This window comes from Myotis myotis, unplaced genomic scaffold (genome assembly GCF_014108235.1).
Source record: "Myotis myotis isolate mMyoMyo1 unplaced genomic scaffold, mMyoMyo1.p scaffold_m19_p_1, whole genome shotgun sequence".
NCBI lineage: Eukaryota > Metazoa > Chordata > Mammalia > Chiroptera > Vespertilionidae > Myotis > Myotis myotis.
This window is the reverse complement of record NW_023416313.1, coordinates 177536432-177560107: the sequence shown is the minus strand read 5'-3', so window position 1 is coordinate 177560107 and position 23676 is coordinate 177536432. Positions and strand designations below refer to the sequence as shown.

At 36.4% G+C, this 23676-nt stretch overlaps 1 protein-coding gene across 5 annotated transcripts in view; it reads left to right on the top strand.

The window, feature by feature from the left end:
- The window catches only part of VPS13C (vacuolar protein sorting 13 homolog C), a 194943-nt gene that overhangs the window by 87644 nt on the left and 83623 nt on the right, over positions 1-23676 (top strand). For all 5 annotated transcript variants that reach the window (XM_036303625.1, XM_036303615.1, XM_036303605.1 and 2 more), the window contains exons 34-44: positions 3126-3273; positions 3979-4087; positions 10437-10570; positions 12187-12343; positions 14952-15031; positions 15486-15545; positions 16222-16378; positions 18014-18130; positions 20978-21081; positions 21471-21638; positions 23204-23508. In XM_036303625.1, the coding sequence (XP_036159518.1) occupies positions 3126-3273; positions 3979-4087; positions 10437-10570; positions 12187-12343; positions 14952-15031; positions 15486-15545; positions 16222-16378; positions 18014-18130; positions 20978-21081; positions 21471-21638; positions 23204-23508 (1539 nt within the window). The remainder of the gene's footprint in view (positions 1-3125; positions 3274-3978; positions 4088-10436; positions 10571-12186; positions 12344-14951; positions 15032-15485; positions 15546-16221; positions 16379-18013; positions 18131-20977; positions 21082-21470; positions 21639-23203; positions 23509-23676) is intronic.

The following is a 23676-nucleotide window of genomic DNA, read 5'->3' as shown; positions in this document are numbered from 1 at the left end:
GAGAGAGAGGAAGGGGTAGGGAAAGAGAGAGAGACACACATCGATGAGAGAGAAACATCAACATTGATTGGCTGCCTCTAGCTGGGGATTGAGCCTGTAACCTGAGTATGTGCCCTGACTGGGAATCTAACCATGACCTTCTGGTTCATAGGTTGATGCTCAACCACTGAGCCAAACTAGCCAAGCAGAACAGTTTTTAAAAATCAACTTTTTAGTATGAAAAATCTCAAACCTTTAGAAATTGCAAAAATAGTATCATGATTGTACCCAGTATCCTTCACCTAGATTCACCAATTGTTTATATTTGCTTTAACTGTATGTATATAATTATTTATGACATTTAAAATATTTTATTTTTTTATTGAGTATAATACACATATTACAGTATATGAGTTTTATGTGTACAACATAATGATCCAATACTTGCATATATAGCAAAGTAATCACCACAGTAACTCTAGTTAACATCCATCATCATGCATAGTTACAAAAAATTTTTCTTGTGATTATATCTTTAAGGATCTACTCTCTTAGCAACTTTAAAATATACAGTACAGTATTATTAAGTATAGTCACCATGCTGTACATTATATCTCCAGGACTTATTTTATAACTGAAAGTTGAAACATTTTTTTGCTAAATCACTTGACTTTAGACATTTTGTATGGTGATTGCCAGAGAGAAGGGGTGGGTGGGTGGAGGTAGAAGAGGGTAAAGGGGGGATATAAATGGTGATGGAAGGAGATATGACTTAGGGTGGTAAACACACAATACAATTATATAGGTGATGCATATTGTATACAGATGATATAGTAGAATTGTATACCTGAAACCTATATAATTTTATTAGCCAATATCATCCCGTTAAATTCAATTAAAAAAAGAGAATCAACATCTTAAACACATTAGCATGTGTTTTCTAAGAAAAGGGTATTTATCCTCTTACATAACCATAATGCAAATTCCACATAAATTCTAAAAGTTTAACATTGACATAATACTATCCTATATAATAAAAGGCTAATATGCAAATTGACCAAACAGTGGAATGACCAGTTGCTATGATGCACACTGACCACCAGGGGGCAGACACTTAACGCAGGAGCTGCCCTCTGGTGGTCAGTGCACTCACATAGGGGGAGCACCGATCAGTCAGAAGCCGAGCTTACCTCTGGCAAGTGCAGCAGTAGTGGCGGAAACCTCTCCTGCCTCTGTGGCAGTCAGACATCCCCTGAGGACTCAGGGACTGCGAGAGGGTGCAGGTCAGGCTGAGGGACTCCCTCCCCCCCCGAGTGCACAAATTTTGTGCACTGGGCCTCTAGTTATCTAATATGCAGTCAGTATTCGAATTTTACCAGTTGTTCCAAGAATATCCTATATAATAAAAGGCTAACATGCAAATCGACCGAATGGTGGAACGACCGGTCACTATGATGTGCACTGAACACCAGGGGGCAGACGCTCAATGCAGGAGCTGCCCCCGGTGGTCAGTGCACTCCCACAGGGGGAGCGCCGCTCAGCCAGAAGCTCTGAGCTGGGCTAATGGCTGGCGAGCACAGCGGTGGTGTCAGGAGCCTCTCCTGCCTCTGTGGCAGTGCTAAGGATGTCACACTGATGGCTTAGGCTCGCTCCCTGTGGATTCCCAGAGGTGCAGGCTGGGCTGAGGGAACCTCCTGAGTGCACGAAATTCATTCGTGCACTCGTAGGGTCCCTAGCAGCTGCCAGCAGCCAGCTGGGTACTCCCTCCCTTCCCCCAGTTGCCTGCCGCCACTGCCACTGCCACCGCCACTGGCCAGGGCCTCCCTCCCTTCCCCCAGCCCCCTGCTGCCGCCACTGGCCAGGGCCTCCTTCTCTTCCCCTGGCCGCCTGCCGCCACCACTGCTACTGTCTGGGGCCTCCCTCCCTTCTCCCGGCTGGCCCCACCCCCGGTAGAATTCCTGGATGACCTCCAGGTCGAGGGAACAATTTGCATACTATGCTTTTATTATATAGGATTTTCCCTTAATCCAGGATTACATATGGCATTTAATTGTATGCTATACTACTAAGGGGGATTGTGTACTGATAGACATTTATTCTGGAATAGCTTTTTAGCCTTTGTTTTTTATGATGACAGATCTGAAGAATACAGTTTAGTTTTTTCATGGAACGACTATTAATTTTGTCTGGTGATTTTTCATGATTTAATTGAACTTAGAGATTTTTGGCAGGAATACTGTGTAAATAACGATATATTGGTAGGGCTTATACTAGAGAACACTTGAAAATCTGTACATAATTCATTTTGAAATCATTTTCTACCCATCCAAGGGGATTTAATTATCCTGAATAAAAAAGGAATGATTACCTGGCAAGTCCAAAAAATAATCCTGGGAAAGAACTCCTTAGTAAATACTATTCATCTTGACATTTTTTCTTTAATCTGTACCAATGCACATATTACTTTTTGAACAATGGTATTTGATGGTTTTCCCCCCATATATTCAACAATATGAATTTCTTTTTGAAATTTATTGTCACCTGCCCTGGCTGATTGTGCTCAATGGTTAGAGTGTCAGCCCATGGATCAAAGGGTTGAAGGTTCCATTCCTGATCACGGGCATGTTCTTTGGTTGCAGATTTAATCTCTGGCCAGGTGCCGGAGGCAACCAATCGATGTATCTTTCTCTTATGTTGATGTTTCCCTCTCTCTTCCCCCCTCCCCCCCACCAACCTCTCTCCCTTTCACTCTCTCTAAAAATCAGTGGTAAGAACATCCTTGGGTGATGATTAAAAAAGAAAGTTGTCATCATATATCCTCTGTTTAAAGAAAAAAGTTTTCTTAATGGCTGATTTTAATCTGTCCTTGCTAGTGTATAGTAGATTAAGTTAATGATTGACTGAGTGTAGAAAACACCCCAACAGTATATTTCAAATCAGTGTTAGAGCAACATTCTTTTTCTTTATTAATTAAGGTAGTAGATATGTGTCCTTATCCCCCCATTGCGCACCCCCCCCACTCATGCCCTCACCTCCCTGGTGTCTGTGTCCATTGAGAGCAGCAACTTTTGGCTTTGTGTTTTTTAATGATATGCTGCATTTCCTCCCTATGTTTATGCATATATATCAATTATATTTTTCATTAGGACCGTGATCCAGCCTGGCATTTCCCATCCTGATATTCAGCTGCTGCACCCAATTAACTTGGAGTTTTCTGTAAATAGGAATCTGGCTGCATCTTGGTACCACAAGGTGCCTGTTATGGAAATTAAAGGGCATCTTGAGTCAATGAATGTAAGTATGAGAGTTTAAAGGAATCTTTATTACCAAAATTTAGACTCTGAAGACTTTCTCAGTGTAAATCCAAATGAAATACGGAATTTTTTTACTGATTGACGGAAGAAAAATTTCAGTATGATGTCCAACAAAATCTGTATTATTTTTAGTAGGATTTAATCTTCAGTTAAGTATAATTAACTTTTAAATTTGTAATATGTACACATTAGCAGAGGTCTGTATGTAAATTATTTATTATTATATTACATTACATGTCATTCTATATATTATATATATACACTTTTATTTTAGGGATATCTAAGTACCACTAAGGTAATTATAACATTGAGGAAAATGCCTGTTTTTCATATTTTAGGTGGCCTTTTATTCCAGGTTGTTATTGTTTAAAAGTGGAATTTGTGTGTTTCCTTAAGCTGTCACATTTTTTAAAACGATAAGATTACTTTAATTATTATTAAGTTTCACTAAGGATCATATAAGTTAAGTAGATGGGACTGATGTTGACTCATAAATTAAATTGTTTTTCTTCAAATACTTTCCTATCTTTCAAAATAAAAACTTTAACGTGAAGTAAGTAGTGAAATACTTGAGTGAGTAATGAAAGTATAATTTTATCTATACTTAAAGTTTTGTTATGTCCTGTATTTAAATTGTTGCATTTAAAAATGGAATATCTTTATCTTTCAACTTCATATTTTGCAGGTTAATCTAAATCAAGAAGACCTTAATCTTTTATTTAGAATACTGGCAGAAAATCTTGGTGAGGCTACTGAAGACTTGAATAAAGTGAAACCAAGAACACAAGAGACAGGTAAGAGGCTGACAGTAGGTGGCATAAACATGTGTCTAATTTTATAATTTAGTAGGGGGGAGAGAGACAATAAAAATGAAGTAAACAAATATATATTTACATATTGCAATTTGTAGTAATAAGAAAACAAATAATATGGTATTGGATACAACCATAGTTTGCTTTTTAATTAAGCAAATAGTTATAGTTCCAGACTTCTGAGTTGCATAAGCTAGGAGGAGGCCATAAAGAAGGGTTTCCAATCAATAGTTGATTTTTGGAATAATTATTAAATTTGCATTTATAGAAAAAAATTTAAGTTGGTACTAGGCTATGGTAGCATATTCTGATTTTTTGTTGTTGTGAATTCTCACCTGAGGACATTTTTCCATTGAATTTTAGAGAGAGTGGAAGGGAGAGGGGGAGACAGAGAAAGAGAAACATTGATGTGAGAGAGACACATCAATTGGTTGCCATCCACATGTGCCCCGACCAGGGTTGGATGAAGCCTGCAACTGATGTACATGCCCTTGACTGGAATAGAATCCACTGAGCCACACCAGCTAGGGCTGTTCTGTTTTTTAAATAAGGGTTAGTAGTAAAATATCTATAAGAATTGAAATGGTTGATAAATTTCTCTTCAACGAAGATACTGAAAAAATTTTCCTTCAATAAAAATGCAAAGAGTGTTTAAATGGTTACAATGGCCCTTTTGACTTATTTTTAAGCTGTTTTATATATATTCATATATATACATGTATATATACACATATATAATATTTATTTTTTCAAGCAAGTGGTACCATTCTGTATGTATGTGTGTGCGTACCTGTTTGTGTATTTCTGCAGTTTGCTTTCTAAAAAACTAACAGTGTATCTTAGTGTTCATTCTGTATCTATATCTGTCTGTATATACTATGTATAGAAGAACTGCCTCCTTCTTTTTAAAGGCTGCCTGGTACTGAATTCTGTTGAAGTACTATAATTTATTTAGGAAGTCCCTATTGATGGACATTTAAGGTTGTTTTCAGTCTTTCACTCTTAACTTGTTGCATTGAATATCTTTGTATAAGTCCATATATATGTGTAGGAGAAATACCAGGACTGCTGGATTAAAGGTATTTAGTTAAATTTTAATTAATACATTTAATAACATTACTTAAATTTTGACAGATCTTGTCAGTTTCCCCACATAGAACTTGTACTAATTTTGCATTTCCACCAGGTTTTTTTGTATATACCTTTTCTAACAGAGCACATTATTAGATTTTTAAATTTTTGCCAGTTTGCTAAATGAAAAATGGTATCACATTGTTTTTATTTTAAAAAATTTTAAATATGAAACTAATACTGTTATATGTAAACTATGTATCAATTAAAAGAAAAAAACCTGAACTAAGTAAAAAATACTTTTTTACCACGTGCATGTTAAAACACATAGTAAAGTACAAAAATCTTAAAGTGTACAATTCAGTGAATTTTTACACCAGTATAATCACCATGATTAAGACGTAGGACATGTACAGTGTAGCACCACAGAAGGCCTCCTCCCTGTGCCCCTTCTCAGTCAATACCCAGTGCCCACCCTGACTCCAAATCCACCCAAAATTAACTACCATTCTAATTTGTAATGCTATGGATAGGTTAGTATTGCCTCTTCTTGAATTTCATATAAATGGAATCATACAGGATTTACTGTTTTTTTTTAATTTATTTCCTTTATTAAGCATTTTGTTTGTGAAATGCATCCATGTTGTATGTAGCAGTAGTTTGTTCTTTTTATTCTTGTACCATAGTCATTATATGAATGTATCAACATTTTATTTTATCCACTGTACATTAGATGAACATTTGAGTTGTTTCTGGCTTTTGGCTATCAATTATAAAGTTGCCATGAATTTTATTGTAAACGTCATTTGTCATAGATAAATACTGTTTTTTATTTGGATATATTAGCTAGGAGTTAGCATTACTGGGTCATATGTTAGCTTCAGTAATCTATGCCAAGTTATACCAAATAGATTTTCAAGTGGTCATACTAGTTTACTTTCCTACGAGCAATGAGAATATGAGAGTTCCAGTTGTTTCACATCCTCACCAGTACTTGATATTGTCAATCTTCCAAAATTTAGCCATCCTGACTGATATGCTTTTGATATCTCTATGGATTTTGTTTGCTGATTACTAATGAAATTGAAAACCTTTTTATATACTATTTGCCATTTGGATACCCTCTTTTGTGACATTTTTATTGAAGTCTGTTGACCATTAGTTTTATTAAGATATTTGTATTTTTTCTAATTGACATATAAACAATTTTATTCATTCTAGATACATGCCTGCCCTTTACTGGTTATATGTGTTATATGTATATGTGTTGATATATGTGCCAAAATATATTCTCCCTCTCTGTGGTTTACCTTTTCACTCTGTAAATGGGTCTTTTAAAACAAATCAGTGACTTTTATTTTCTATTTAAGAAATCTTTGCTTATTCCAGGAATCTACACTAATAAAAGAGAAACATGGTAACTGGCGTACGACCGCTACCCTTTTCATTGGCTAATCAGTGAGATATGCAAATTAACTGTCAGCCAAGATGGCGACCGGTAGCCAGGCAGCTTGAAACTAACATGAGGCTTGGTTGTCTCAGTGACGGAGGAAACCAAAGTTCCCCGCCTGAGGCTGCAGGCCTCTGAGCCTGCAGTTTAAACATTGTAACAAATACCTCCGGACTTCAGCCAGCAGATTCGCAACATTGTATGCAAAGGCCAGAAACCTACTTTCAGGAGCGGAGGCCTAAGAGCTGGAGCCAAGCCTCAAACTAAAGCTGGCCCAGAATAAAAAAAAAAAAAAAAAAAGGAAAAAAGGAGCGTTTGGGAGTTCAGTCACCCCCAGCCTGAAAACAGCCCTCAGCCCCTCACCCAGACTGGCCAGGCACCCCAGTGGGGACCCTCACCCCGAAGGGTGTGTGACCAGCTGCAAACAGCCATCATCCCCTCACCCAGGCTGGCCAGGCACCCCAGTGGGGACCCTCACCCTGATCCAGGACACCCATCAGGGCAAACGAGCTGGCACCCACCCATGCACCAGGCCTCTATCCTATATAGTAAAAGGGTAATATGCCTCCCAGCACCGGGATCAGTGGAGCTGAGAGGCCTCCTGGCACCGGGATCAGCATGACAGGGGGCAGCGCCCAAACACCCTGATCGGCCCTGCTCTGTGTGTGACAGGGTGTCGCACCCCAACTGCCCCCCGCCCCCCCCCCCGGGCCCTGCTCTGTGTGTGACGGGGTAGAGCCATAACCTCCCCATCGGCCCTGCCCTGAGTGTGACAGTGGCGGTGCCCCAACCCCCTGATCGGCCCTGCTCTGTGGGTGATAGAGGGCAGCGCCCCAACCCACTGATCCACCCTGCTCTGTGTGTGACAGGGGACGGTGCCCCAACTCCCCTATCGGACCTACTCTGTGAGTGACAGGGGGGAGCTCCTCAACCCCCTGATGGGCCCTGCTTTGTGCATGACAGGGTATGGAGCCCCAACCCCCCTGATGGGTCCTGCTCTGTGTGTGACAGGGGGCAGTGCCCCAAGCCCCGGGTTGGCCCTGCTCTGTGCGTGACGGGGTCGCGCCGCAACCTCCCCATCGACCCTGCCTTGAGTGTGACGGGGTGGTGCCCCAACCCCCCAATCGGCCCTGCTCTGAGCCCGACCAGGGGCTGCACCTAGGGATTGGGCCTGCCCCCTGCCACCTGGGAGCAGGCCTAAGCCAGCAGGTCGTTATCTCCCGAGGGGTCCCAGATTGCTAGAGGGCACAGGCCGGGCTGAGGGACCCCCCCTTCTCCCCAAGTGCACAAATTTTTGTGCACCGGGCCTCTAGTTGTTTTATAAAAGCAAAATAATTGCTAGAATTATTTCCCCTGGGTCACATTATGTTTAGAATAGTGCTTGGCATAAACATAAAGCTATTATTAAGAAACCTCTCCCTATGAATTGCTGTCTCAAAGGTAATAAATAATTAATAGCAGTGGTTTTTCATCTGGGTTTCTGGAATTTTATTTATTAAATTTATTGGGGTGACATTAGTTAATATGATCATATAGATTTCAGGTGTGAGTTTCTGTGTTACAAGATCTGATATTGCACTGTGTGCCCACCACCCAAAGTCAGATTTTTCTCCCGTCACCCTTTACCTCCCACCCTTTCCCTCTGGCAACCACCACACTGCTGTTTGTGTCCATGAGTTTCCACATATGAGTAAAATAAGATTGTTCTTAGCTCTTTTTGATTGACTTATTTCACTTAGCATAATATTCTCAAGGTCCATCCATATTGATGCAAATGGAAGTATTTCGTCCTTTCTTATGGCTGAGTAGTATTCCATTGTTTATATGTACCGCATCTTCTTTATCCAGTCCTCTATTGCAGGACACTTTGGTTGTTTCCATGTCTTGGTCACTCTGAGTAATGCTACATTGAACATTGGGGTGCATATATCTTTGGAAATACATGTTTTCTAGTTTTTTGGGTATATACCCAGGAAAGGGATTGCTGGTTCTTAATTTTTTGAGGAATCGCCATACTATTTTCCATAGTGGTTGTACCAGTATACATTCCCACCAGCAGTGAATGAGGGTTGCCTTTTCTCCACAACCTCTCCCACACTTGTTATTATTTGTCTTGTTGATAATAGCTATTCTAACAGGTGTGAGATAGTATCTCATTGTAGTTTTGATTTGCAATTCCCTAATTGCTAGTGAGGTTGAACATCTTTTCATCTATCTATTGGCTGTTTGTTTGTCTTCTTGGGGAGATGTGTCTGTTCAGGTCCTCTGCCCATTTTTTGATTGGGTTATTTGTTTGTTTGGTGTTGAGTTTGATGAGTTCTTTATATATTTTGGAAAGTAAACCTTTGTCAGAGCTACTGTTTGCAAGTATCATCTCCTATCTGGTTGGCTGACTCTTTGTTTTGTTGTCAGTTTCTTGTGCTGTGCAGAAGGTTTTTAGTTTGATATAGTCCCATTCATTTATTTTTGCCTTTACTTCCCTTGCCTTTGGGGTCAAGTTCCATAACTTTGGTACCTATATTTTTTTTCTGTGTAACTTATTATTTCTGGTCTTATATTTAGGTCTTTGATCCATTTTGAATAAGTTTTTGCACATGGGGACAAACTATAATCCAGTTTCATTCTTTTTCATGTGCCTTTTCAATTTCCCAGCACCATTTATTGAAGAGACTATCTTTACTTCATTATGTGTTTATGGCTCCTTTGTAAAAAATTATTTGTCTATACACGTGGTTTTATAATTGGGTTCTCTCTTCTGTTCCACTTACCTGTGAATCTGTTTCTCTGCCAATATCTGGTATAATTTATACTGGGCAAGGTACTGAATCTATTGGAACCTCAGTTTGGTCACCTGTGAAATGAGCGCAATAAAGTGTTTAATCTCATAAGGCTGTTGTAAGAATTGAATGAGATTAGCCATGGATAGCCCTTAGTATAGTGTTTAGCACAGAGGTAAGTGCTTAGCAAGTGATAGCTGTTAATCGTTTTGTGTATTACAGTTTAGAGAGCAATTTTATTGCATCTCAAGGTGTACAGATTTTCCGACATTTTATTTGTATAGCTTTACTTTGCTTCTTGGTATGGATAAGAGGCTCTAATCCAGTGATGGCGAACCTATGACACGCGTGTCAGAGGTGACACGCTAACTCATTTTTTTGGTCGATTTTTCTTTGTTAAATGGCATTTAAATATATAAAATAAATATCAAAAATCTAAATCTTTGTTTTACTATGGTTGCAAATATCAAAAAGTTTCTATATGTGACACGGCACCAGAGTTAAGTTAGGGTTTTTCAAAATGCTGACACGCCGAGCTCCAAAGGTTCGCCATCACTGCTCTAATCACAACCTCTTTTTTCTTGTTATGCCTCATGATTTAGTCATAGAAACTACATTCTATTTGAAAAATCTATTGGGATGTTATCTCTCTATGGTTTTCCACAACCTTTCTTCTTATTCCTGGAATGTCACTTTTGTGTGAAGATGTCCACTTGAATGATAACTCTCCTGTTAAACTTTTCTTGATCTCCCATAAGAGTGTCATGCCTAGCTCTGTGCTTTCTGTGCATTTTATATTAACATTTGTTTATTTAATATGACTAGGTGTAGCCTGCTTATTTTGTTTGTTTGTATGTTGAAGTATACATCTCTTCTACTAACCCATAAGCTTTCTAAGGGCTGGAGCTGTGCATTACTAATTTATGGATTTTCAGTGCCTGCACTAGGTTGAGTGTACTTGTATAAGTCCTCAGTGAGTATTTGTGGAAAAGAAGAATTTAAAAGTAAATACATTTGTTTTAAATACCTTTAGGTGAAATTAAAGGGCCACTTGAAATCTCTGTATCACAAGACGTAGGTATTTCACAAGATACTTTAACAGCTGGAGTAGAAGAAATTAGATCTGTAGACATCATTAATGTGCTGTTGAATTTTGAAATCAAAGAGGTATGTAATTTTCATCTGTTTTTATAAAGTAAGGTGAATAAATGATGGATATTTAGAATTACCTTTACTAAAATAAACTTGTAGTTATTGATATAAATGAGAAAATCTTATATAGGCTATTTATAATTTGTATGTAGTAGTAATGTTTTAAAATTTGAGAGTTTGTTAAAAATGAATTATATTTGAGGGATATAATATTTCATAGAGAAAATGGTAGCATGCCCTGTAATGTGCTTTTCAGATAATTTTAGGATAATTGGGAGGTGGCTTGCTTTGGATTTCATAAAGGAAAGACAGGAAAGGGAAAAGATGATAGGAAAATCCTATGCAGATTTTAGAAATCCTTAATAGAATAGAACACAGTATGTCTACATTTTTAAAATGTTTCATTACCACTATTTGCTTTCCATCTGCAGATTCTTGAGGGAAGATTAAATGTATTTTCCTCTTCTGTATTCACACATTTAAGAAATATTTATTGCATGTGTTTAGTGCCAAGGATACAGAGGTAAACGGCATAGACTCTGAATTCAAACAAGAAAACAAACAATTAAAATTTTGGTAATGCTCCCATTAAAAATATGCTTAGTAGAGCTTGAGGCAGTGATGGTAGGGAGAGGGCATCTAAGCAGTCTGGGAGCATCAGGGAATATTTCCTGAAAGGAGTGACATTTGAGCAAATTTTAAGAAAAGAGTAAGATATCGTCTGAGAAAAGGGGATCAAAAGGGGCTAGGACAGGGCATAAGGTTGTGAATATGTGAGAAAGCATAGTGGATACAGGGACTTGTAAGAACTTCCTCCAAAATCCCTTCATCATTAAATAGTTGTATAGAGGTTGTGTTCTTTCTCTGAGTTAACAATAATAAACATTTAAACAAATGAGTTCTACTTTTTGATCTGAAATATATGTTTTGAAACTAACTTCCTTCATGTTAAACCTCTGCTATTTTTCTGGTTAATATTTAAAGACTTTTAAGCTTTGATAATTGAAACATTGATAGATGAATCACTCTGTTGCAAATAGGTTTATTAACATATACATAGAAAATCTATAAGTCCTTTTTAATATCATTTGTAATACGTATTATTATAGTTCCCTTTCCTTAGGTCAGTGATTGGGATAGGGGAAGCAGTTTGCATTGTCTCTCTTAGGCCAATACTCTGCATTGTCTGAAAACATGTTTGATTGTCACCATTTGGGGAGGTGGAGCTACTGGGAAACGGTGGGTAGAGGCCACTAAACATCTTACAGTGCACAGGACATGCTCCTCACTGTAAAGAATTATCTAGCCTAAAGTGTCAGTGGGTCAAGATGGAAAAACTTTGCCTTAGGTGTAGTATAAAAATTGACCATTTATCTCACAGACTTTCAGGTGAAAAGCCATTCATCAGACTAGGACTTCTGGGAATTAGGGAGAAATACTTAAGTCTGAACAAGTAAATGTGCCTGCCAAAGTAAATAGCCCCAGGCAATTTCCAGGCACAAGTAGAAATAGACATCTTTACATGGTGTGAATTTTTGGGTTATATCACTATGGATGGTTATTAAATTGTTGACTTACTTTCCTTGTATACTAATGAAATAGTTTGTGGTAATACTGGTACTTTTTTCTAGGTTGTGGTTACTTTGATGAAAAAAGCAGAAAAGAAAGGAAGGCCTTTACATGAACTAAATGTCCTCCAGCTTGGAGTGGAAGCTAGAGTTAAAACCTATGACCTAACTGCTAAAGCTTATCTAAAAAAAATTAGTATGCGATGCTTTGAGTTTACTGGTAAGTGTCAAGTATAGTCTGTGTAAATTATCCATGGAATAGCCAGATGGTCTCTACCTTTTTATCAATATTAAACATATTTATTTGTGTCACCATAACTGTTTAGTTAGTTTAAATTTATTACATCGATACAAAGGAATGTGATATTTAAAAATAAATTATCCATGTAGTTATCATAAGTAAGATTATATCTAGATAGATATCTACATTTAGCATGAAGTAGAATATATCTAAAAGGAAAATGAAACATTTGTCTTGAGTGTCTGTACATAACATTTTAGTACTTGTAAAAGACAGGAGTTCATTATAATTATTCTATGGGAACTGATATATTAGGAAATCAGGAACCAAGTACAATACCCAGGTATAGAGCCCAGCGATCCTTTTTGAAAAGGTAAGTTAATTTATTAGGAAATAACTTTCTATTTGTTTCTTTCTTTATTTTAATATTATATCAGTGTTTTTAATTTATATTTAATGAAATTAGCATATGGGATGGGCAAAAGTAGATTTTCAGTTTTCCATATGGAAAAAGACATGCTGATTATGATTATTACAATAGGTTTATTAACTAACACTATGTTTTGCATACTTACAACTGTAAACCTACTTTTGCACACTCCGGTGTATATCCTCTCTAATAATAGACAAACATGGTAATTGACCGTATCTTCGCTACGCCTCCCATTGACTAATCAGCATGATAAGCAAATTAACCCAACCAAGATGGTGGCTGGCAGCCACACAGCTGAAGCGAGCAGGAGGCTTGCTTGCTCCAGTGATGGTGGAAGCCAATGTTCCCCTCCTGCTGCGGCCCATCTCTGAGCTCCGAAAGCAACAAAGTTTCAATTATAGAAGCTAAACAAACCCCAGATACCTGCTTTCAGCAGGCCATGGCCTCAGAGCTGGAGCGAGCAGGAGCCGGCTCTCAGCTCCAGTGATGGCAACAAAGTTTCAATTATAGAAGTTAAATCCAGAATAAAAAAAAAAAGAAAAAAAGGAGAGGCTTGGAGCTTCAGTTGCTGGCCAGCCTGAAAATGGCCCTCAGCCCCTCACCCAGACTGGCCAGGCACCCCAGTGTGGACCCCCACCCTAAAGGGGGTGTGACCAGCTGCAAACAGCCATCAGCTCCTCACTCAGGCTGGCCAGGCACCCAAGCGGGACCCCCACCCTGATCCGGGACACCCTTCAGGGCAAACCAGCCAGCCCCCACCCATGCACCAGGCCTCTATCCTATATAGTAAAAGGATAATATGCAAACTGACTCTAACAGCAGAAAGACTGGGGATGACTGGTCACTATGACACACACTGACCACCAGGGGGCAGACGCTCAATGCAGGAGCTGCCCTCTGGTGGTCAGTGCGCTCCCACATGGGGGAGCTCTGCTCAGCCACAAGCCAGGCTGATGGCTGCCAGTACAGCAGTGGTGGTGGGAGCCTCTCTTGCCTCCTCAGCAGTGCTAAGGATGTCCGACTGCAGCTTAGGTCTGCTCCCCGCTGGCAAGTGGACATCCCCGAGGGCTGCCGGGGTGCCAGAGGGATGTCTGGCTGCCAGCTTAGGCCTGATCCCCCGAGGAGCAGGTCTAAGCCAGCAGGTGGTCATCCCCCGAGGGGTCCCAGACTGTGAGAGGGCACAGGCCGGGCTGAGGGATACCCCCCCCCCCCGAGTGCACAAATTTTTGTGCACCGGGCCTCTAGTGTAAAAATAAAAATTAAATAATACAGAAATGTGTAGAAGAAAAACTTAGCATCACTATGTAGCCTTACTCCCTAATGTGAGAATTTTGTTCACTATGGTTATTAGGCATAGTATTGATGGAAACATGAAACATTTGAATTATATATTGGTTTTAGGATTAGAATAAATTTAAGGACAAGAGTAACAGCATAGCTCAGTATAGACATTGTCATAGTCCATTTAGTGTTGATAGTCTTAGAACCCATATGTAATGTGACTGTGAAAAATAAGAGGATATATAATTATTAGTTTCTGAGAATATGTCAAACATAGTAATCATCTGATTTGAAATGAGATAAATGAAGAAGGAAATATTAAAATATTATGGATAACTTAGCTTCCTTAAAGCCAGGATGTTAAAAAATCATAAAGTTTGTTTTGGGTATAAATGAAATATTAAAATAAAAACAATACTGTTATTCTTTAATGATAACCTCAACCTTTCAGATTCACTTTCTAAAGTGGATCAAGCCAACTTTTAAAGTTGCTATGGGTGTTTAAAGTTTATAGAATTTTTGTGGGATAACTTGAAGTAAAGCAAATTTATATTGACAATAACCCCTAGTTTATGTATTTTTTAGCTTTATTCTTTAATATATTCTGATTTGTTTAGAGTAATTCCAGTACTACCAAATGTTAACAGCATTTTAATTGGCTGGTGCTGGTTTTTTGTTTTTATGGACTTTCTTTTTTTTTTTTAACACAGTTTTATTGATGTATGATTTATATACAGTAAAATTCACCATTTTAATGTATAAGCTCTATGAGCTTTGGCAAACATATATTTGTGTAACTGGCTGGTCTGTTTGAACATATGTTTGAAATGTTGAAAAGACTTAATGGATTTACCCCCTCCTTTTCTCTTTTAGACTCCAAAGGAGAACCTCTTCATATTATTAACTCTTCTAATGTAACTGATGAACCCCTTCTGAAAATGTTATTGACAAAGGTATCTAGTTTCATTTCTAGGATTTTTAAATATGTGAACGTATGTAATCCCCCCATATTTAATATTTCAATTTTCTCCCTCAAATTTTTTTATTCTAAAACTGGTTGATTATAGTAGATTATGCAAACATCTGACAATCCTGGAAATCTCAGTAATCTTCAGAGTTAACCCTATGTTTTGGAATAAGTGAGAGCATATAAAGTTCCATTTTCATTCAAAGCAAAATCTGTTGTAATCTGGATATACTAGTATTTTCCCCTACCTGTAGCATTTGAGTTTTTGCTTCTGCAGAATTTGAGAAATGCTTATGTGGTCAGTTTTTTTTGGCATGCTCTTCTTTGCCTTTAAGAAATATGTTTATAGTATTTTCATAGCATACAGTATTTTGAAAAGTAAGTAATATTTATAAATGTTAGTGTTTGCAACTCAGTAGTTTAATCCTCCACTATTTTAGGCAGACAGTGATGGACCAGAATTTAAAACCATTCATGACAATACCAAACAGAGACTGAAGGTAAATCTTTTTAAATTCACTATAAGGTGGGTTATATTAATGGGTAAATCTAGTTTCATAGCCATCTTTGGTTGTGAGATTATAAATTCTAAAATGAAAATAAGGGTGGCAATAATAATAGCTCTAATCTTATAGATAAGAGACATGCATATAGAGTTTAAATAAAATGTTTAAAGAGAGTTGACTTGATTTTCTAAAAGATTGTTTCCCAGATAAGAATTAATCATTACTTGTTGAGTATACAAATAATACATTTTTAAGGGAATTTTGTTTCCTTAAAAATGGTTATTTGGCATAGTATTGATAGAAATGTGAAACATTTGAATTATGTATTGGTTTTAGGATTAAAATAAATGTAAGGACAAGGCTAATGGCATGTCTCAGTATAGACATTGTTCACAGTCCATGTAGTGTTGGTCTGTCTTGGAACCCATATGTAATGTGACTGACCTACGCATGGCCTGATAATACTTCCTATATCTTTACTTAAAACCCATCAAGTTCTGTTGAGGTTAGAATTATGGTAAAGGTTGAATTTATAATAATGAGTTCTTTTTATTTTTTTAAAGCCCTTAATGGAATGATTTTGTGCTACTTGTGTATGTGGAAGTGGGAAATGTAATATAAAAATGTTACCATATCTGACATCTGCCTCTCTAATTGTTTATTATCTTAGGTTTCATTTTCATCCTTAGACTTAGTACTTCATTTGGAAGCTTTATTATCCCTCATGGGTTTTTTATCATCTGCTGTTCCATCCTCTGAACCTTCTGAAAAGGAATCTGAACTGAAGCCACTTGTGGGGGAGTCCAGAAGTCTCATTGTCAAAGCTGGTATTAGCTTTTGAGTCATGGTCTAATACTTTCTGTCTGAACTTTAATAATCATATAATAACTTGTATCTTCAAGCTAAGATAAATATTTAGCACCTTACTATTATAGTTGCTATGACAGATTAGGTTAGTTTCAAAAGAAAGCGAATTTTATCCTCTATATATGTTTGCATTGATGTCTCTGCAGAATTCATACCAATGAAAGGGAAAAAGGAAGAAATTAAAATACAAATACAATCATGCATAGTAACAAAAGTCCATTTCAGTCCATCGAGTAAACCTACCTGGTGCTCAACAATTTTAGGTGCTTTTCTAAGACACAAAAGGAAAAATCTCATGGAAGAGAAAGACCCACTTTGGTTTCTATGCAAACTGTATTTAAATCACATACTTATATGGGTACATGTTCCTCAAACATATGATTTATGCTATTAAATATTAAATACTTATATCCTGAGTGAACAAGTGCCTATTTTTAAGCAAATATCATTTTAATTAATTTTCTTCCATATCATGTAATATGGATATCTAACATCTAGCAGTGTACTTTCAGACCATTATCAATTTTAGTTATATTAATCTTACTGGCATCTTTCAAGTGTAAAGGATCAGATTTTTTTTAACTAGGGAAGAGAGCAATAATTTTGCTATAAACTAGACTAAAAGAATTTTATGTTTGTTGTAATAAACTTGTTACGTTAACATTTGTGGAAATACTTATATAAGATAGACACATACACTTGAATAAATGAAAAAGCAGTGTTTAAGTTCACAATAAACTATAAAAAATTTAACTAAAAAATAGTCTTCCTGTTATGCTGTGTATTTGATTTTTAAGGTTTGATTATGCTATTTTAAATCTTAAGGGAAAAAACCATTATCATCTTGGTGGTTAAGGACTGCTGTACCCATGCTTTTACCTATTATAGGAAAAGGTCTGTTTCCTTCAAGCAAGACGGAGCTCTAGGAAAATATATCCTGAATTCCTCAATCAGGACCTGGACTCAAGTTGGTTAAGGGAATCCATTTGATTGTGATTCTTATACACATACAAACACACACATTATAAAACTGTTTTTGGTATTTTTTTAAACTTCAGCCCTTTGTGTTCATTTTTCATAGAATTCATTTTAGGATTTTTCATGGAGAAACAGGATACAATCTAGAGAAATCGATTCTATAGTTAATAACATGTATGTGTCAGTTAATCAAATGTATTTTATCAACTATTTATTACTCTTTTAGTTTTTTATGAAAATTCTTCTTTCATCTAATATATGATATTAAAGGAATTCAAAATAATTAGCTTCAGTAGCATTCTAGAATTTTAACATAGAGGGTTTTTTTCCCCCCAGGAAAAAATTATAGTAAAGTTTCCATTTATCAAATAGTACTTTTAAGGCACTATTAAAGGCTATCTTTATTCTTAATTTGAAGGGGAATATGCTAGCTTTTTTCTCATGGACATTTGAAAATTGATTCAAAATCCATATTAATTTTATATAATCTTAATAAAGGCCTTTTTGGTTCTTCATAGTTCATAATGTACTTTTATTTTAGTGAATTTGAGAATATTTTGCATCTTATTATATCAACTTTGCACTTTGCTGATGATAAGGTTTCTATTACTTTTCAGTGTCCAGTAATACTTCTCAAGATGATGTGTTTGACTTAAAGATCATGGCTGAATTAAATTCATTTAATGTCTTGGTCTGTGATCAGAAGTGTAGCATTGCAGATATTAGAATACATGGTAAGTAATGATTCCTTGGTGTATGTATTTCTGTTTTCTTACATAGACCTCCAGGAAGAATGAGTGTGTGCATGGTACATTTCTCATGAGTCATCTTTTGATTTACTTGCATTGAAGACTCATGCAAACTTTTCAGAGTTGTACTTTGAAATGTTAGAAGTAAATTTGTTATGATTCATGGCTGACACAACACATTCCCATGTATTTTAAAACTTTCAGGATAAGTCTAAAGCTTAACCTCCTATATTTGCATTTTTCAGAATAATATAACTTTTTTTAAAATTAAATCTTTATTGTTCAGATTATTAAATTTGTTCCTCTTTTTTCCCCCCATAACTCCCCTCCACCCAGTTCCCACCCCACCCTCCTCCCTCACTCCCCACCCACTGTACTCATCTATAGGTGCATGATTTTTGTCCAGTCTCTTCCCGCATCCCCCACACCCCTTTCCTCCCCAAGAATAGTCAGTCCACTCCCTTTCTATGCCCCTGATTCTATTATAATCACCAGTTCATTCTGTTCATCAGATTATTCACTTGATTTTCATATTCACTTGTTGATGTGTATTTGTTGTTCAAAATTTGTATCTTTACCTTTTTCTTCTTCTTCCTCTTCTTAAAGGATACCTTTCAGCATTTCATATAGTACTGGTTTGGTGGTGATGAACTCCTTTAGCTTTTCCTTATCTGTGAAGCTCTTTATCTGACCTTCAATTCTGAATGTTAGCTTTGCTGGATAAAGTAGTCTTGGTTGTAGGTTCTTGGCATTCATCACTTTGAATATTTCTTGCCACTCCCTTCTGGCCTGCAAAGTTTCTGTTGAGAAATCAGCTGACAGTCGTATGGGTACTCCCTTGTAGGTAACTGACTGTCTTTCTCTTGCTGCTTTTAAGATTCTCTCTTTGTCTTTTGCTCTTGGCATTTTAATTATGATGTGTCTTGGTGTGGTCCTCTTTGGATTCCTTTTGTTTGGGGTTCTTGGTGGTTCCTGGACTTGTAAGTCTATTTCTTTCACCAGGTATGGGGAAGTTTTCTGTCATTATTTCTTCAAATATGTTTTCAATATCTTGCACTCTCTCTTCTTCTGGCACCCCTATAATTCGGATGTTGGTGCGCTTGAAGCTGTCCCAGAGGCTCCTTATGCTATCTTCGTATTTTTGGATTCTTTTTTCATTTTGCTTTTCTGGTTGGGTGTTTTTTGCTTCTTCGTATTTCAAATCGTTGACTTGATTCTTGCAATCCTCTAGTCTGCTGTTGGGAGTCTGTATAATATTCTTTATTTCAGTCAGTGTATGCTTAATTTCTAGTTGGTTCTTTATCACAACATCGAGGGTCTCATTAGATTTCTTGTGGATCTCATTAAGTTTATTGGCAGTTTCTAGAAAATTCTTGAAAAACCTTAAAAGTGTGGTTTTGAACTCTATATCCAGTAGTTAGCTTTCCTCCATTTCTGTCGTTTGTGTCCTTTTTCTTTGTCTCCGCATTTTTTATGCTTCCCTGTTTTGATACAGTGTTTTTCTGTTCTAAGTGTCCTCTAGTGCCCAGTGGTTCAGCCTCACCAATTACCTGAGGAGGATACTCTTGGTGCACCCCCTTGTGGTCTTTGTGCACAGTCTTGTTGTAGTTAAGCCTTGATTGTTGTAGGTATCACTGGGAGGAATTGGTCTCCAGGCCAATTGGCTGTGAGAATCAGCTGTATCTGCAGTGGGAGAACTTCTTTGCTGGAGACAGCCTTCTGGGGCAAGACTTGTTTCAGTGGGGCTTTGGTGCTCACTGAGTCTGCCCCCTGGGTGTGTCCTTTATGTTTCCATGGAGCTGCAAACTGGATGGTCCCAGAATAATCTAACTTTAAACTGTGAATATGTATTATGATAATATCTCACTGGGCAAACAAAATGTCATTATCCTTATTGTTGTATTTTGTCCTTACATAGCATCAAGAGTAGACGTTTTTAAAAGAAATTTTATAACCTTTACCCACCATCTGCTTAATATAAGGATGAGTTCAGATTATTCCATGGGTTCTGGAGCCAAATTGCCAAGGTTCAGTTTTGGCTCTAACACTTACTGGCTGACCTTGAGCAAATTAATCTTTCTATGCCCAAGTTCCAATTTCTCTAAAATGGAGATAATTATTCATGGCATTGTTGTGAGGATTAAGTTTACACACTTACATATATTTAGAAAAGTGCCTGGTACATCATAAGCAGTTAAAAAGGTTAAAAATCTGTTTTGTTAAACAAATACTTTATTATCTGTCTTATCGTTGGTATGGTTTATGGTTTGGTTGATTACTCGGTCTTAGCTTCAGGCATTCTTCCTGTAGGAGCTGTTTCAGAAATCATTATGCCTTTAGAAATTATGAGGATGACAAAAATTCTTTTGGAGAGAAATCTTACAAGATTGCATTTTAGATACAGTTTATTATAGAAAGAATAGGACTTACTCATCAAATTGTACTTATTTATGCTTAGTTATCAGAGCAATAGTTTTCATAATGTAATGTTTACGAAATGGCTATGTAACAAACATTATGTGTCTTTCTAAATGACCACTTCTGATCTTGCCAATGCACAGATTATTTTTTGTTTAGAAATCTGTAATTAATTTTCCTGGAAAAAAGATTTCTTTTTTTATAATTTCCACTTTTATTTATGACTTACCTGTATCACTTAAGGATATAATCTTCCTTGGTATCTCATACATAGAAGTTGATACTTTTAGTATGTCTACCAGTAAGTAATTTTTATTCATTCTGTATCTTTGTAGTATATTATTGAACTTAAGTGCCACGTAGTTGGTTCACTTGGATTAGGTGAAAAGTTTGTAAATGTAATGTTTCCCATAGGAATGGATGCCTCCATTTCTGTGAAGCCAAAGCAAACTGACATGTTTGCCAGACTTCAGGATATCATTGTTACCAATGTAGATTTGATGTCCATTCACAAAAAGGTAATTATTTTTTAAAAGCTTCTGTATTGAAATTTATTTTTACCTTTAGTTTTGAGGTGACTTTATCCATTTGTTCTATATACACTTAGTGTCTGTCATGTGTTAGGTACTTGTCAGGGATTGGACATGAATGTAGTAATAGCCTGCTTTCAGTGTGTATGGGCTAAATGATTTGTAAAAGTTTTTTCTGACCAATTAAGTGCTTGATCTCTACATTGATAAAATAATTTTTATAGATATAGGAAAAATTATTGTCAAATAAGTGTTTAATAATTTGTTGAAAGTTTATTTTGATGGTGCTTCTTCACACATCACAGATTCTTTAATAATGTAACTTATTTATAATACAGATATTTTGATGTAGTAACCAGTTAAATTAATACTTTTAGGCTGTCTCTATTTTGGGAGATGAAGTCTTTAGGTTCCAAATGACCCTTTATCCAGATGCCACAGAAGGAAAGGCCTATGCCGATATGTCTAAAGTAGATGGCAAACTTAGTCTCAAAGTGGGCTGTATTCAAATTGTTTATGTTCATAAATTCTTCATGTCTCTTCTGGTAAGTTTATTTTTAAATATATTTATCTCTCACTGAGGCCCAAATATCTTTGCCTATGTATCTGAACCTAGATAGTTAAAATTTTTACTAAACGGGTTGTGGGTAAACATCCAAATGCTGAACAGAACATTATAGTTAAGGAAGTCATCTACATGATGGATAACCAAATGAATTTTTGTCATCATTGTTTTGAACATGTAAACTATTATGCCTTAACATTTTCATAGTTATATATTTTAAAAGTACTTAAAAAGCATTTAGGGCTTTTCAGTGTTATTTGTTTTATGAAATACCCTTAAAGGTATTGAGGTAAAAATAATTTTTTAAGGAAATCAGTAGGCATTTGAAGGACTAATACTGGAACTTAACAGCTTTTGATTATAATTGCAGTCAATAAGGCCATAAAATTCTTTTTTAAAAGTTATTTATTTCCATGTAAATATTGTGGGCTAAATTTTGCCTATGCCTCTTAGCAGGGATAAAATTCAAAGCTTACAAGTCATAGATTTCTACTTAAACCATCATATTTTATTTTGTTATTATTTTTTCTTATGGAGAGAAAAAGGGAGAAGGAGAGGGCCATGTTTTATTTCTCAGGGAAGTAATTTATTTGGCATGAGGGGAGTTTAGGTTGCTTTGTATTATAATGGATGAGTGTCAGGAATATTATTTCTAAGAATGATCTTTATTGGGAAAAATCTTTGTTTTTAGTTAAAATTGAGGTAAAATCTATCTTACTCTAAATAAAGAAGTTTTGATTCTTATTAATGATAGCAAGGTTGTAGACATTTAAGCATCTTCTGCCTGAGTATACTTTTTTCTTCTTCTTCTTTTTAAGATATATTTTTTATTGATTTTAGAGAGGAAGGGAGAGGGAGAGAGAGAGAAACATCAATGATGAGAGAGAATCATTGATTGGCTGCCTCCTACATGGCCCCCACTGGAGATCAAGCCTGCAACTCAAGCATGTGCCCTTGACCAGAATCGAACCTGGGACCCTGCAGTCTGCAGGCCAATGCTCTATCCACTGAGCCAAACCAGCTAGGGCTGCCTGAGTATACTTTTAAAAAATCTTCAGAAATAAGCTGGCAAAACCATAGTTTCTAAGAGTAACTTTATTCCTGTGACTTAGAGAAATAGATTTGAACTTAATTTGGGAAAAGTAAAGTGCTCTCCCCCATTTCTTTATTTAAATTTGAAGTTAAAATAACTAACATTCATGGGTAAAAAGGAGATTAAAAAAATTGTTACTTGAAACCTGTCTGACTTTGTAAACCAATGTCATCCCAATAAATTCAATAAAAAATAGTTACCAAAATTTGTCATAAGAACCAAATCTGAAATATATAAAATGAAAGTTAAAGGACTCTTCTTTCCTAGAAGTGATTCTTATTAATATTTAGGAGTGTATCTTTCTATATTTTACTCTCTCCATAAGCACAATAATAAATAGCATCTCTTATGTTACCTTTTACTTAATTTTTTAAAGTAAATAATTTCTAAAGTTTTTCCTTTTTAAATAAATGTTATTTTGGGGGAACTCTAAATACAGTCTCTTCCAACAGAACTTTCTCAACAATTTCCAAACTGCCAAAGAAGCTTTGAGCGCAGCCACGGTACAGGCTGCAGAAAGAGCTGCTTCCAGCATGAAAGACTTGGCTCAGAAGAGTTTCCGCCTTTTGATGGATATCAATTTGAAAGCACCAGTTATTATCATTCCTCAGTCTTCAGTATCACCTAATGCTGTGATAGCTGACCTGGGTTTAATCAGAGTGGAAAACAAATTTAGCTTGGTTCCTATGGAACATTCTTCTCTTCCCCCAGTCATTGACAAAATGAACATCCAACTCACTCAGTTGAAACTCTCCAGGTATAAATATAGAATCAAATTGTATGTTACTTAGTATAAATAGAATTTTCATAGACTCCTTCCAGGGGTAAAATACTCTAGTGATTTGTGGTTCTCCTTATTTTTTCTAATTATGAAACCTTGACTGTTGGTATTTGGTCAGTGGTTAGTAGCAGAGTACGTTATAGT